Raw genomic sequence first — 16,475 nt, forward strand, 5'->3', positions numbered from 1 at the left:
GGTAATGTTAAAGTGGTATGTGGTCCAGTTATGCTGATCTGATTAAAGGTTATGTTAAAGTGGTATGTGGTCCAGTTATGCTGCTCTGGTTAAAGGTGATGTTAAAGTGGTATGTGGTCCAGTTATGCTGCTCTGATTAAAGGTTATGTTAAAGTGGTATGTGGTCCAGTTATGCTGCTCTGATTAAAGGTTATGTTAAAGTGGTATGTGGTCCAGTTATGCTGCTCTGATTACGTCCTCTTGACTTAAAACTTAAAACACTCACATAAAGTACAAGTAGCTCCAAAATGTACTTAAGTACAGTCATCTCCCGCCTCGACTACTGCAATGCACTGATTGATTGATTGATTGAAAACTTTATTAACAGATTGCAGAATGGGTACAATACAGTACAGCTCAATACACACAATTGTTAACACTTTGACTGCCTAAAAACGCTTTACAGCGTCATTGCTGGCCATGCTAAAGTTGCCGGGGGACGCTGTACAGCGTCCTTATATCAATATTTCAAAAATCTGGAATCGGATTCATATTCCCCCTCCGCTGGCCTGATATCCACCAGCAGGACCCACTGAGCTCTCTGGCGGTTCAGGAGCGCCATCTGGTGGCCGATCGGCGCAACCGCTTAACAGGAAGCGCAGTAGAGGTTTTGCTGGTCGGCCCTATTACTTCCGGCCACTCGGTATAGGTTCCGGCACTCTAGCTCGTCACTCTACATAGCGATCGATTGCCAATAACTCGATAAACAACATGATTTGGACGTATATACCATTATACAAGCTGGAGATGGACCGGGTAATAATATATCCCATAATGATAAAATTTCTACTCGACGATGATCGCCCAACGGCGCGCGGAGACTGGGGTGAGTTTCAGCGTGTAACGTTACCATCTTCGATACTAACTGCTTTTATCAACATTTGACCCACATTAGATGATTGGTATAACGCTGCCCACGGAATTATAAACGCCCCCTCGCCCATCCGGTCAACATCAGATGACGTGTAGTAACTTCTAGAAGTACGTCTAGTTGGAATTTTTTATATCGCGCTGATTGCCATCAAACTGTATTTCATCATCAATATAATGCATTTGGGGCTATATATCACGTTCTGGAGAAAGTTGCAGAAAGAGATGAAAACATACTTATACATTAGACCATACTTTACTATGAATATGTGAATGAAAAAGTTTAACGTTGCTACACAATGAACAATACATATAGGACTTTGAATGGGCCCTAATAATGGCAATGTAGCAATAGAATTTAAAAAGTTATAGCCCTGCAAAGAAGGGGACTTTCTCCATAGACAAATAGCGCTGGCAATCTATGGTATATCATTAATTTAACCCAAGGCAACCAAAGTGTTAAGGGGATGCAGACCAGAGAAAGACTTTCGTCTTGTTTACATCAGGGTCCCCCATTTTCAATTCATCAGGAGGAGGCTGGCCTCCCGGCCACTGCCACTAAGCCTCTTCAACTCATTCAGAACGCAGCGGCCCGCCTGATCTCAAACCTACCGAAGTCGGCCCATGTCACCCCACTTCTTAGGGACCTGCACTGGCTCCCCATTGCTGCACGAATCCGCTTCAAGGCCCTCGACCTAGCATACCGTGCGGCAAAGGGAACCGCTCCCGCCTACCTCCGGTCAATGGTCTCTAACTACACACCCTCAAGACCCCTACGCTCTGCATCTTCTGGCCGCCTCAGACCTACTCCTATCCAAGCTCCGCGAGGGTCATCAAAGAGAAGTCGCCTATTCTCAGTCCTTGCCCCACAATGGTGGAATGAACTACCCACCCCAGTTAGGACAGCCGAATCACGTCCAATCTTTCGCCGTCGACTAAAGACGCACTTCTTCAACCATTATCTGAATTTAAAAAATAAAAACAATAAAAAAAAAAATCTAACCCTAACTAACCGTACTGTCATGCACTTGTCCTAATAAACTAACCTACACTGTAGCACTCAACACTTTGATGAACATTGTTGCTCAGCTGATAGAGTTGTGACCTTCCTGATGGCTTGTCGTACAGAACTTGTAAGTCGCTTTGGATAAAAGCGTCAGCTAAATGACTAAATGTAAATGTAAATGTACTTGAGTAAAAAATACTTAGTTACTTTCCACCACTGGAGTTGTGTTACGCATAAGTAACAAGTAAGGGGTAATCTATGGGGATAAGTACAGAAGGAGGAGGAGATGAGAATCACTCACCACGGCCACGGCGTCGCTCTCTAGGATGGCCCGAATGGGCAGGACGGCGTAATAAGCCACGTTGGTCAGGATGTAGATCACTGTCACTACGGGCATGGAAATAGCAATGGCCAGCGGCAGATTCCTGCAGTTCACACAATCCAACAGGAGGGGGAGACAAAACGGATATTAATTTAAGAGCATTGATTGATTGATTGAAAACTTTATTAACAGATTGCAGAATGGGTACAATACAGTACGGCTCAATACAAACAACTGATAAGAGGATGCAGACCAGAAAATGACTTTCGTCTTGTTTACATCAGGGTCCTCCATTTTCAACTCATCAAGACATTTATGACATACAAGACAAATATATAGTACTGTGTAAGAATCAGATGTGTCCAGGGGCCCCGCAGTGGTTCACAGATCCAGGGGCCCCACATGTTAGGCCCTAGAGCCCTGTTGCATGTATCACATTTCTGTTATTAGACGTGTCGATGGTGAGATGACAGTGGAATGAGTGCAAACCTAATGATTAATAACGGTAATTCTTACACATTCTGTTACTTTCGGTTACTCCCAAGATGTAACACTGAACGGCACAGGAAGTCCTTCATTCCGACAGCCATCAGACTCTATAACGCATCACTGTGCCTCACTGCCTCACTGAGCACAGGGTGACAGTACTATAAAATCTTCCTGGACTTTTACTTTAGTGTTAAACCGACACTGTAGAATTTTACACTTTTTACTGTACACTTACTGTATATTTCTGTATATTTTGACTGTATATTTTATATTTTAGAATGTATATACATAACATAGAAAATGTGTATCCCGGACCGTATTTTATTCTTATTCTTATTCTTAGACTACCTAAATGTTAACTGTTTACTGTGAGCGATCTGTAGTGCCGAATTTCCCTCGACTTCCCTCCCGCTAACTCAACCAAACGAGTTAGTATGACGATCGGCCCAAGCCGCAGGCAATGCTGACTCCGGGAGTCGAGACCGCAGCCTCTTGCATTGGTGACGAGCGGAATCTCTGCTACGCCATCCGACCGCCACTCCCTCTCTATACTTAAGATCAAGTGTCTCCGCCTCTTCTTTAGTGTCTCCTAGCTGGCCAGAGGAGAGCACTCCTCTTCTTCAGTGTCTCCTAGCTGGCCAGAGGAGAGCACTCCTCTTCTTCAGTGTCTCCTAGCTGGCCAGAGGAGAGCACTCCTCTTCTTTAGTGTCTCCTAGCTGGCCAGAGGAGAGCACTCCTCTTCTTTAGTGTCTCCTAGCTGGCCAGAGGAGAGCACTCCTCTTCTTTAGTGTCTCCTAGCTGGCCAGAGGAGAGCACTCCTCTTCTTCAGTGTCTCCTAGCTGGCCAGAGGAGAGCACTCCTCTTCTTTAGTGTCTCCTAGCTGGCCAGAGGAGAGCACTCCTCTTCTTCAGTGTCTCCTAGCTGGCCAGAGGAGAGCACTCCTCTTCTTCAGTGTCTCCTAGCTGGCCAGAGGAGAGCACTCCTCTTCTTCAGTGTCTCCTAGCTGGCCAGAGGAGAGCACTCCTCTTCTTTAGTGTCTCCTAGCTGGCCAGAGGAGAGCACTCCTCTTCTTTAGTGTCTCCTAGCTGGCCAGAGGAGAGCACTCCTCTTCTTCAGTGTCTCCTAGCTGGCCAGAGGAGAGCACTCCTCTTCTTCAGTGTCTCCTAGCTGGCCAGAGGAGAGCACTCCTCTTCTTTAGTGTCTCCTAGCTGGCCAGAGGAGAGCACTCCTCTTCTTCAGTGTCTCCTAGCTGGCCAGAGGAGAGCACTCCTCTTCTTTAGTGTCTCCTAGCTGGCCAGAGGAGAGCACTCCTCTTCTTTAGTGTCTCCTAGCTGGCCAGAGGAGAGCACTCCTCTTCTTTAGTGTCTCCTAGCTGGCCAGAGGAGAGCACTCCTCTTCTTTAGTGTCTCCTAGCTGGCCAGAGGAGAGCACTCCTCTTCTTCAGTGTCTCCTAGCTGGCCAGAGAAGAGCACTCCTCTCAGCCAAAGCTCATTTAACCCACATGTCAATTGTATTAATTGTTTTGACTATTAAACCTATTTGATCAGAAGATCCATCTACGATATAATCGATGAGTCCGGTTCCACAACTACACACATACACATCAGGGTCAAAGTTGACCTTATCTCAAACCCGCCCTATTTTTCAGTGAGCCTCCAACCCGAAGAGTGTCAAAGATGGCGTGTCAATCAAAGATGCGTTGTGTAAAAACACACACACACAACTACGTTGGGATAAGTACGTCATTTAGTCGTCATAAGCGGCCATCATAATGAATCATTTGAATGTTAAATTCTCACAATTATAATAATAATAATAATGCAGGACCTCTTTAGGGGGTCTTTATTCGGCATGCAACGAACTGGACATGCAATTGGAGCGGCACACACACCGGGATATACACACACACACACACATGCATTGTCTTTTTCTCAGTCGCAGATGCGATTGAGTCTCTGCACTTGACCCATCCCGTCGTCCTTCTCCCCATGGGCAGCCGGGAGCAGATAGGGCGTCAATGTGAGCCGCGCCCCGGGGACCAATCCAACTGCTCCTGCCCGTCTTCGTCAAGGACGCCACAGCGTTAGCGATCTGTTGTTGTGCATGTTTTTCCATTGGGTTTATCTTATCGGGGGGGAAACCCTTGCGAACACGGGGAGAACATGCAAACTCCACACAGAAAGGCCTGGGAGATCACCCACCTGGGTACCTGGCATCATGGAAACCTGGTCCCCAAGCGGGAATCGAACCCTGGACCTTCTTGCTGTGAGGCGACAGTGTTAACCACTACACCACCGTGCCGCCACAATTAAAGGGGGGGGGGGGGTTGTTTGTCACATAATCTGCCTGAGAACTGTGGGAGAGGCTTGTGATCCAATCACATGTCTAGTCTTGCTTCATATGATCAGTGTTTGGCTGTGTGAATCCAGGCAGACACCACACACTACCTCTTATGAAGAGACTTATGTTCATGTACATAGTATTATAGAAATAACATAATAATGAATTCTATTTTAGGGTGGTTCTTCCCGTGGTCATTTTAAGTACACTTTTAAAGTACACTTTTACAGTACATAGATACTACTGTTAATACTATAGTTTGGGAAGGCTAGAAAATGGATGCCAGGTTCAATTCAATATTTACCCAATACTTTTCATTGTTTGTCCAGTATGAACCCCCGGAAGTTCAAGAATGGAGTTGGCTTTGGATCAGCCTTTTGAAAATCCTATTAGCAATCATCCATTAGAGGGAGAAACTGACCCCATATCAGCGCCCTGGCTGGCAACTTAACTCTATTCAATTGACCCCATTCTCACCGCGGTCAATTTCACTTTAATCAATTCAGGAAGTGGATTTTCTTTCAAACTCAAAGAAAAAGAATTGCCATGAAAATGTTATTCTATCCAACCTATAATATATATTGACAAATAAATTAGACTGGGTGTTCTATCATCAGTAAGTAAACAGCAATTTTGTGCTTAGAGCTGCACTATGGAAGATTGGCACCCTGTGGCTGTGAGAGGTAACTGCACCTTTTGTAAACATGGCAGATGAGAGGAAATGGTGACAAAAGAAAATCCATTTCTAGAAGCTAACGTTGGGTAACTTTAGTAGGATACAAACCCAGTTTAGGGTAAGGGGTGTAGGGGTAGGGAGTAGGATATGAACCAGGTTTAGGGTAAGGGGTGTAGGGGTAGGGAGTAGGATATGAACCAGGTTTAGGGTAAGGGGTGTAGGGGTAGGGAGTAGGATATGAACCTGGTGTAGGGGTAGGGGATAGGATATGAACCTGGTGTAGGGGTAGGGGATAGGATATGAACCTGGTGTAGGGGGTAGGGGATAGGATATGAACCTGGTGTAGGGGTAGGGGATAGGATATGAACCTGGTGTAGGGGTAGGGGATAGGATATGAACCTGGTGTAGGGGTAGGGGATAGGATATGAACCTGGTGTAGGGGTAGGGGATAGGATATGAACCTGGTGTAGGGGTAGGGGATAGGATATGAACCTGGTGTAGGGGTAGGGGATAGGATATGAACCTGGTGTAGGGGTAGGGGATAGGATATGAACCTGGTGTAGGGGTAGGGGATAGGATATGAACCTGGTGTAGGGGTAGGGAGTAGGATATGAACCTGGTTTAGGGGGTAGGGGATAGGATATGAACCTGGTGTAGGGGTAGGGGATAGGATATGAACCTGGTGTAGGGGTAGGGGATAGGATATGAACCTGGTGTAGGGGTAGGGGATAGGATATGAACCTGGTTTAGGGTAAGGGGTGTAGGGGTAGGGGATAGGATATGAACCTGGTTTAGGGGTAGGGGTGTAGGGGTAGGGGATAGGATATGAACCTGGTTTAGGGTAAGGGGTGTAGGGGTAGGGGATAGGATATGAACCCGGTTTAGGGTAAGGGGTGTAGCGGTAGGGAATAAGATATGAACCCGGTTTAGGGTAAGGGGTGTAGCGGTAGGGAATAAGATATGAACCCGGTTTAGGGTAAGGGGCGTAGCGGTAGGGAATAGGATATGAACCCGGTTTAGGGTAAGGGGTGTAGCGGTAGGGAATAAGATATGAACCCGGTTTAGGGTAAGGGGTGTAGCGGTAGGGAATAAGATATGAACCCGGTTTAGGGTAAGGGGTGTAGCGGTAGGGAATAGGATATGAACCCAGTTTAGGGTAAGGGGTGTAGGGGTAGGGAATAAGATATGAACCCAGTTTAGGGTAAGGGGTGTAGGGGTAGGGAGTAGGATATGAACCCGGTTTAGGGTAAGGGGTGTGGGTGCAGGAGGAAATGGTTCAAATGTGAGCTCCAGGTATTGACAATGCCATTGCTACATACCCTACCACATGGCCCCCAATGGCCACCACAACCCAAACGTATAGATAGATAGGCAGCGAGAGCCAGCATATCACCAGGGGTTATCAATAATATATATATTGTGGACGATGGTATAGTGAAAATCCATACATTTGCATGGATCCATAACGATTTACCTTCATAGTCAGTAGACCTCCCAGCCCTACATGAGACTGTAGCCTGTTATGGGGTTCACGGCACTAGTTGTGACCGACCAGAACAGCTCATAATATGGGGAGCTCCCCACCACTGTTAGGCGGGTCTTCTCTTGTTCAGTCATGATTTGGCTTGCAAGAGAATTGATTTGAGTTGAGAGTGAATCTGTCCCATCGCCTGATCTCTCACGACATCCACAGCCTCCTCTTCCTCACCTCTCTGGGTTCTTGATCTCCTCCGTGACGAAGTTGAGGGTGTCCCACCCGGAGTAGGAGAACAGAGCAGAGTACAGGGCCAGGGCGATGTGTCCGGGGTCCCGGGACGAGCCCTCGAACATGTCCTCGAAGTTTTGGGTGTAACCTAAGTACATGCAAGGGGAGGAAGAGACATTAATACATTGTTGAGGAGTCCCTTTTGGTTTATATCCCAAATAGCTTAGTTCACACCTAGCTGAGAGGCCAAAGGCTACAGCCCCCACCCCTCTCTATACTTTTTTTTTTATCCTCTTTTTCTCCGCCTGATTTTTCTATTTTTCTCCCCATCCCAATTTTAGTTGTTATGCCAATTCCCCCCCTCCCCTACCTGGTTGTTGTGCGCATGTTCCTCCTACTGGTCGGTACAAGGGAACCCTGAAGCCTACCACACGCTTCCTCCGACACATGTGGAGACAGCCAGTGGCTATTTTTTCACCTGGCAGTGAGGACTCTCATTGGTGAAGCGCAACGCATGGGAGGTCACGCTGCCTTCACCATTTCCTGCCTTTCGCTGAGCAGGCGCCCAGACCTGACCTGTAGGCGTCGCTGTCCACAACGCCAGATTACCACCCTCGACTTCCCTCCCGCTAACTCAACCAAACGAGTTAGTATGACGACCGGCCCAAGCCGCAGGCAATGCTGACTCCGGGAGTCGAGACCGCAGCCTCTTGCATTGGTGACGAGCGCAATCTCTGCTACGCCATCCGACCGCCACTCCCTCTCTATACTTAAGATCAAGTGTCTCCGCCTCTTCTTCAGTGTCTCCTAGCTGGCCAGAGGAGAGCACTCCTCTTCTTCAGTGTCTCCTAGCTGGCCAGAGGAGAGCACTCCTCTTCTTCAGTGTCTCCTAGCTGGCCAGAGGAGAGCACTCCTCTTCTTCAGTGTCTCCTAGCTGGCCAGAGGAGAGCACGCCTCTTCTTCAGTGTCTCCTAGCTGGCCAGAGGAGAGCACTCCTCTTCCTCAGTGTCTCCTAGCTGGCCAGAGGAGAGCACTCCTCTTCTTCAGTGTCTCCTAGCTGGCCAGAGGAGAGCACTCCTCTTCTTCAGTGTCTCCTAGCTGGCCAGAGGAGAGCACTCCTCTTCTTCAGTGTCTCCTAGCTGGCCAGAGGAGAGCACTCCTCTTCTTCAGTGTCTCCTAGCTGGCCAGAGGAGAGCACTCCTCTTCTTCAGTGTCTCCTAGCTGGCCAGAGGAGAGCACTCCTCTTCCTCAGTGTCTCCTAGCTGGCCAGAGGAGAGCACTCCTCTTCTTCAGTGTCTCCTAGCTGGCCAGAGGAGAGCACTCCTCTTCTTCAGTGTCTCCTAGCTGGCCAGAGGAGAGCACTCCTCTTCTTCAGTGTCTCCTAGCTGGCCAGAGGAGAGCACTCCTCTTCTTCAGTGTCTCCTAGCTGGCCAGAGGAGAGCACTCCTCTTCTTCAGTGTCTCCTAGCTGGCCAGAGGAGAGCACTCCTCTTTTTCAGTGTCTCCTAGCTGGCCAGAGGAGAGCACTCCTCTTCTTTAGTGTCTCCTAGCTGGCCAGAGGAGAGCACTCCTCTTCTTTAGTGTCTCCTAGCTGGCCAGAGGAGAGCAGTCCTCTTCTTCAGTGTCTCCTAGCTGGCCAGAGGAGAGCACTCCTCTTCTTCAGTGTCTCCTAGCTGGCCAGAGGAGAGCACTCCTCTCAGCCAAAGCTCATTTAACCTACATGTCATTTGTATTAATTGTTTTGACTATTAAACCTATTTGATCAGAAGATCCATCTACGATATAATCGATGAGTCCGGTTCCACAACTACACACATACACATCAGGGTCAAAGTTGACCTTATCTCAAACCCCGCCCTATTTTTCAGTGAGCCTCCAACCCGAAGTGTCAAAGATGGCATGTCAATCAAAGATGCGTTGTGTAAGAACACACACACACAACTACGTTGGGATAAGTACGTCATTTAGTCGTCATAAGCGGCCATCATAATTAATCATTTGAATGTTAAATTCTCACAATTAAATTCGTATGAGATTTTAAGTAATTTGAAATGTGGACCGCGTAGAGTCAACCATGTATAACTCACACTGTTGGAATAAAGCATGTCACTTAGTGGATGAGTCTACAAGGTCCTCACCGCCGTGTCAAACCATGTAGACTCAACTGCTAAATTACGTGCATATTCCAACAGAATTGTTTGTGTGGTTCAAGCCCACTTGGCCCTGGCTCCAAGCGATCGAAAATCTTCGGGGGGGAGGGGGAGTTTATCTGTGAGCAGCATTGGATGAAACGAGTGTCGTGTTGGACGTGGCGGCACCGGTACCTTGTCCGATTTTCACCAGGCCAGTGATGATGACAGCGATGAGAGCGATGACCTTGACGTACGTGAAGAAGTCCTGGACTCTGGTGCCCCACTTCACATAGGCACAGTTCACGAAGGTCAGCAAACCTACAAGAGGAACAGACGGATACACTTAGACATACTCAAACACATTCACATAGCGGAGTCGTCCCCTGCCTGAAGCCTAGTAAGCCTAATATCTCACTTGACTTGAAGGCGAAACCTAGTAAGCCTAATATCACGCTTGGCCTGAAGCCTAATATCTCCTTCAGCCTGAAGCCTAGTATGCCTAATATCACGCTTGACCTGAAGCCTAGTAAGCCTAATATCACGCTTGACCTGAAGCCTAGTAAGCCTAATATCTCCTTCAGCCTGAAGCCTAGTAAGCCTAATATCGCCTTTGACCTGAAGCCTAGTAAGCCTAATATCTCCTTTTACCTAAAGCCTAGTAAGCCTAATATCACACTTGACCTGAAGCCTAGTAAGCCTAATATCTCCCTTGACCTGAAGAATAGTAAGCCTAATATCTCCCTTGACCTGAAGCCTAGTAAGCCTAATATCTCCCTTGAACAGTTGTTTTGTCAGTAAATTTATACTAGACTCGCAAGCCAGACAAATCTCAGATTTCACAATGTGATTGGTGTGGCTTGCGAGGCCAAATTTATTGTACATTGTGTGTGTGTTGTGTGTGTGTGCATGTGTGTGCCAACATGTTTCCATGTGTGAGACTGCCTGGTTTAAGGAAACGGTGCTGCTGACTCAAGCAGACCGGCCTGTTGTTTTTCAAACTGGGAAACAGCTGAGTGTGCAGCATACAAGTCCACAAACACACACACACACACACACACACACACACACACACACACACACACACACACACACACACGGTGTGGAAGTCAGAGAAAAGGAGGAGAGGTGCAGCACACAGAAAGTAAAGTAGATAAGGATTTCATGTACTTAAGTATCAAAAGTAGAAGTACATATTTTATATGACATTCTTGTGGTTCATTGCTCGGGAGCATTGCTTGATCCACTGACCTCTAATGTTTATGATAAAGGTGGCATGTGGTCTAGTTATTCTGGCTCTGATCACGTCCTCTTGAAGTTGGCCGGTTTGAAATATGAAAGTACATCATTCTCATCAATGTGCGCCATGTTTTGTACACAAAATAATTTCCTTAAAAGTAACTAGTAACTGATGGGTTTGGATAAATGTAGCGGCGTGGAAGAGTACAATATTTCCTTTGAAATGGAAATACTCAAGTAAGGCACAAGTGCAGCACTTGAGTAAAAACACTCGAGTAATTACTTTCCACCACTGCTCAATTAACAAGACTAGCCCCACATACTTACTCAAGTTTACACAAGGTCACACAAGGTTGCACTGTTTCTATGATCTGTATGACGTAGGTTTGGTTTCAACGTGGGGGGGGGGGGTCTGAGGCTCCTCCCCCTGAACATTTTGAGCGTCAAACACTTTATTTCCTGCATTCTGGTGTACTTTTATGCACCGATTTGTGCCTTTTCTGCATCAATCCAAGAGAGAGATATAGTATACGGCATCTGTCACTCCATATATGGAAAGTTTGATTGATTGATGCCCCGCCCCTTTTGAGATGCTTTATGACCCTAAGCACCGCCCCTTTCAGGGGAGGCGGGACTTCCGGTTTAGGAGGTGGGCTTCCGGTTTAGGAGGCGGGGCATCAATCAATCAAACTTTCCATATATGGAGTGACAGATGCCGTATACTATATCTCTCTCTCTAATCTATGGTGGAAATGTCTTTATTTATTTACTTAGGAAGTGACAACATTCATATTATAGAATATAATGTAGTAAGGCTCTCAGGCATTCTGTATTGTTTTCAAATGTTTTGTCTTTGATATTAGATTTTTTCTTTTTGGGGGAACACAAATGTACCTCTTCTCAATATTGAGAAGCAACCCTCCCTAAATCTACGCCTATGATGAGTAAACCTGCTTCATCACCACCACCTATTCGACTAGTGAAATACAAACCAAAATTCACACGTTGCTTTCATTTGTTCATTCAATCAAGGTTAGAGGAAATCCCTTGTCTGAATCTCATGGTTACAACTGAACAGACGCGGTAGTGTGGCGCCAGGGGCGTAGCTGGGGGGGGGTAGCTTAGGATGATTCCAAGGGCCCAGCACTGAGGGGGGGCCCCAACATTTTTTTTTCTTTTTTTCTTTTTTTTTACTAGACATCACTCAGGTGTATTATTGATGCTCTCATTGATACTATGTTTGTTTCTGAAGTGTGTGTGTGTGTGTGTGTGTGTGTGTGTGTGTGTGTGTGTGTGTGTGTGTGTGTGTGTGTGTGTGTGTGTGTGTATGTGTGTGTGTGTGTGTGTGTGTGTGTGTGTGTGTGAGATATATAGAGAGAGAGGGGGGGCTTTGGTAGACTATTGCATTGGTCCATTCATTGAAGATGAACGCAATGCGACATCCTTTACTAGGCTCACCCACCAACAGTGCAGGTGCTGAACTGCTGATCCGAATGTATAGGTAAAAACCATATTATGCGTTTTCATCAATAAAAAAATTGCCAAAAAAATTCTGCTCGCGCAAGCATTCACTGGGGTCCTACAAATACATTCTTTCATGGGGCCCAGAATCTGGAGCTACACCCCTGTTTGTGGCGCCGACACACCGACTGAACGAGTCAGATCGCTGATCCATCCAGTTGACCATGTTATTCACAGTGGCCATTTTGCTCTTGTGTCACGCTCAGGTTGGGATTCCGTTCCACCCTCAAAATGGCCGCCGGGTGAATGCGGTCAATGGTTCCCTGTTGTCCTTCATACTGTAAGCTGCATCTGAGGTCTTAAGAAATCATGTTTTCATGCTGACCCCTCTACTCTACAACTTATCTCTCTTTGGGCTCTTATCAGCTTGTTTGTTCCCTCCGTGTCCATTAACGTGGAGATAGTAGGCTAATACACACACACACACACACACACACACAGTCAAAGATTTCATGGGTGTGACTGGCGTGTGTAAGGTACTTCTATTCTATTCTATATTACTGGTGATCAAAGTGAGCAAGGCCAGGTTACATGTTACAGCAGCACTAAGTAACTATAAGTACCTGTACTTCTGAACTAGTGAAGAACTACTAGGCTATGTGTTAGCAAAGCATTGGGGGAGCATGTCTATGTTTTCCCGGGTCCTATGTTCCCCGGGTTCTATGTTCCCCACTTTGATTGATTGATTGATTGAAAATTTTAGACCACCAGCCCTGATTCCAAACTCTAACCTTAACCAGTTCGAAAGAGGGCCTAAGCTTAACCGTTCGAAACAAGGCGGACATTAATAATTAATAAAATAATAAAAATTAATAAAATGTTCAATCTATTAATCAATCAAAGCGGGGAACATAGAACCCGGGGAACATAGGACCCGGGGAACATAGGGATGATCCCAGCATCGGAACGCATATTAGATTGATTTGAGGAAATGGGGATTTGATGCAATCAGTCTTTTCAAAGAGGTGTTTTTCCTAATAATATGAAGTCGGCAAAGGTCATTCCAATATTAAAAAATGAAGATAAGCATCAAATGGTGATGAATTATGATGAATTGGTGAATTGAATGAATGAATATGATGAATTGATGAATGATGAATTGAAAATGGGGGACCCTGATGTAAACAAGATGAAAGTCTTTCTCTGGTCTGCATCCCTTTAACAATTGTGTGTATTGAGCCGTACTGTATTGTACCCATTCTGCAATCTGTTCATTTTCAATCAATCAATCAATCAATCAATCAATCAATCAATGCACAATTATTATTATTTTTCAAATATGAAGACGGAAATGTATACTACTATCCACGAAAAAAGTAGACCTATCATGCACCGTAGACATTTTCTGAGCAGGATTAAAGGGCAAATACAAAAATAAATATTTTCCCATTACACCATCAGTCATGCTAACCATGACTTTTGTCCTTTTGTCCTCTCGCCAAACCTCCTTGTAAATAATATTTTGTTCTTAATTGACCTGCCTGGTTAAATAAAGGTAAAATAAAATATATAAATAAAAGCTAACCATCAGTCATGCTAACCATCAGTCATGCTAACCATCAGTCATGCTAACCATCAGTCATGCTAATCATTCATCAGTCATGCTAACCATCAGTCATGCTAACCATCAGTCATGCTAACCATCAGTCATGCTAACACAGACTTAAAAGAAATCCCCTGCAAACATGCAGATAGTATGTGAATAGTGTTAACCTCATATCAACACTCCATATATCCATATCAACACTCTATATATGATATCACTGCCTCAAGTACGTGCTCCTATGCCAAAAAAACACACTTGAAAACACACTTGAGGTAAGATACTGCTATTACCTCCCTACGCAAAAGACACTGTCACCTCCCCCCACCTCCACGTCAATGGTTCTCAGCGAGGCGTCTGGGGATGCCCAGAGGTCCTTGGGCCTCCACATGTATCGGAGGGGACATGTGATGCAAGGCTTCTATCCTCCCTACAACCGGCCAGTGGGGGGCACATGCGAGCAACGATCAGGACAGGGGAGGGAGAATTGGCACGAGAGGTAAATTGGGATGGGGAGAAAAATCACAGAAAAAGGAGGAGAAAAAGTTGATAAACAAATATATATATATTTGCATTTTTAGCCATGCTAGCGATCTAAACAATCAACCCATGCCAAAGCTAGATATGTAAAAGGTGAAAGACTCACACTCACAGCCATGCTGATTAGGCTAAATGACATCCAGACGTTTTAGTTTGAAACAACTTTTAGTCAGGGGAGTGCCATGGTTTCTCCATAGAGCCCCGTAGTAATTTTTTTTGCGCAGGTAAGGGAGCAACTTGGTCACATGACTCAGTTGGTGTTGCTGATTGGCTCGAACACAGTATGTTTGTAGACAGCAAACTGGTCTATAGACAGTTATGGAACTCTGAACTCTGGAATCATACATAACGACAACAATCTTCTCAGATGGGGGATCCCTGAGACAAAGGTCTCATCAAATGGGAGTTTCCACAGCCTATTGTGTTTCAATTTCTTTTTAAATGGTTCGGCCTCGACTCCCGGAGAGTCAGCATTGCCTTGGCTTGGGCTGATCGCTATACTAACTCGTTTGGCTGAGTTAGGGGGAGGGAAGCCGTGGGTGGGTCCTGGGCGTTGTGGACAGCGACCCCTACAGTTCGGTCGGGGCGCCTGCACAGCGAGGGTAGGATCTGGAGGGAGGTAGTGCGGCCTCCCACACGTTACACTCTCCCGGTGAGAATCTGCGCTGTCAGGCTGGCTGCCGGCTGGCTGCACATGTGTCGGAGGAAAGCATGCGACAGTCTCCGGCCTCCCGGACCAACAGTAGGGGGGGTGCGCAACAACCAGGAAGGGGGTTGGGAATTGGCATAACGACTAACAGTGGGATGGGAGAAAAATCGGAAAAAAGGAGGGGGAAAAAAGATAATACAATTTTTTTTTTTAAATGGTCGCTGCTCTGTGGGACGCCACGCGTCTAGGGGGCGGGATCAAAACAGTGATGATATCACTGTCCTCTGCGTTGACCACCACAACATCACCTCTCACACAGAGGACACCTCTGTTCAGTAAGGAACCATAACATCCAGGCGCCCTCTGCTCTCAGGGCGGATCATAACAAGTCCGCTCTCCGCGGGAAGTCCGTTTCGAACAACAACACGTCGGGAGCGGTCCGGACGGAGGCGAGCGGGGGGGATAAGCGACGGAGAGTCGGGCCTTGCCCGCACAGAAGGCCGGGCGTGGCATGTTGACAGTGGAAGGCTAGACCGGTGGGAGGCTCTGGATCTTGAGCTCGGGTATGGGAGGTTTTCGCAGACTGACTGACCGACTGACTAGATTTAAAATATGGACCAGATGTGATGTGAGACCGTTTTGTCTCGTGAATCTCTGTGGGTTGAGTTGCGTTCCAGAATGTCACTTCCTTATTCCCTTCCTTTTGGTTTGATGTCGCTGACTGGGAGTTTAAAGGAACAGACAAGAAGATAGATACCAATGTCCTTTTTGGGCGTTCAGTAGAAAGCTAGCCTAGCTTAGCACAAATTAATGGAAGCGGATACGGACCACTAGCCTAGCTTAAATCTCCAGGAGAGGTGTTTTTGGACAACAGCTAGGCTAGTGGTCCATATCCGCTTCCATTCATTTGTGCTAATCTAGGCTAGCTTTCTACTAAGGAAAGAAAACTGTTAAAAAGTTACAGTCCAAAAATTTACGTTTGTTTGTTATAGTGCCACCATCTGGCCGAATGGCACCTAATTCAACACTGCTCTCCCTTGGGTCCTCAGCAATACACCCGCTGAGTGTGAGGTTGATGGGATGAACGGTTCCTGAGACAGAGACAGACAGACAGAGACTCTTTCCTTTTTTAGTTAGATAATTTAGATGATCGTCAATACATTTTTCTTTATTTCTAAACCTAGTCCATTTCCCCCGTTTTCTGTTAAACTCATCTTCTTTCACTCTTAGAGAATACGTCCTTTTTTTGTGAATTTAGCTGCGGATTCCCAGAATGGAACCTATCTCCGCCAGCTGCGAGTGAGTCTAGAATCTTTTTATTTATATTTTTTTTAGAAGCTCCCCGCTGGCAGCAGCCATGTTTAGCTTGGGTTCCTGCTTGGAGGCAACAGTCCTCGTTAGCCCCTCA

At 46.3% G+C, this 16,475-nt stretch overlaps 1 protein-coding gene across 1 annotated transcript in view; it reads right to left on the reverse strand.

Moving 5' to 3' along the window:
- slc7a7 (solute carrier family 7 member 7) overlaps positions 1-16,475 on the reverse strand; it is a 36,776-nt gene that overhangs the window by 16,187 nt on the left and 4,114 nt on the right. The window contains exons 3-5 of the mRNA XM_084312395.1: positions 9,771-9,896; positions 7,451-7,595; positions 2,217-2,340 (exon numbers count right to left, since the gene is read on the reverse strand). Coding sequence (XP_084168521.1) covers positions 2,217-2,340; positions 7,451-7,595; positions 9,771-9,896 — 395 coding nt within the window. The remainder of the gene's footprint in view (positions 1-2,216; positions 2,341-7,450; positions 7,596-9,770; positions 9,897-16,475) is intronic.

The sequence above is a fragment of the Notolepis coatsorum genome (genome assembly GCF_963971535.1).
Source record: "Notolepis coatsorum genome assembly, chromosome: 4".
Taxonomy (NCBI): domain Eukaryota; kingdom Metazoa; phylum Chordata; class Actinopteri; order Aulopiformes; family Paralepididae; genus Notolepis; species Notolepis coatsorum.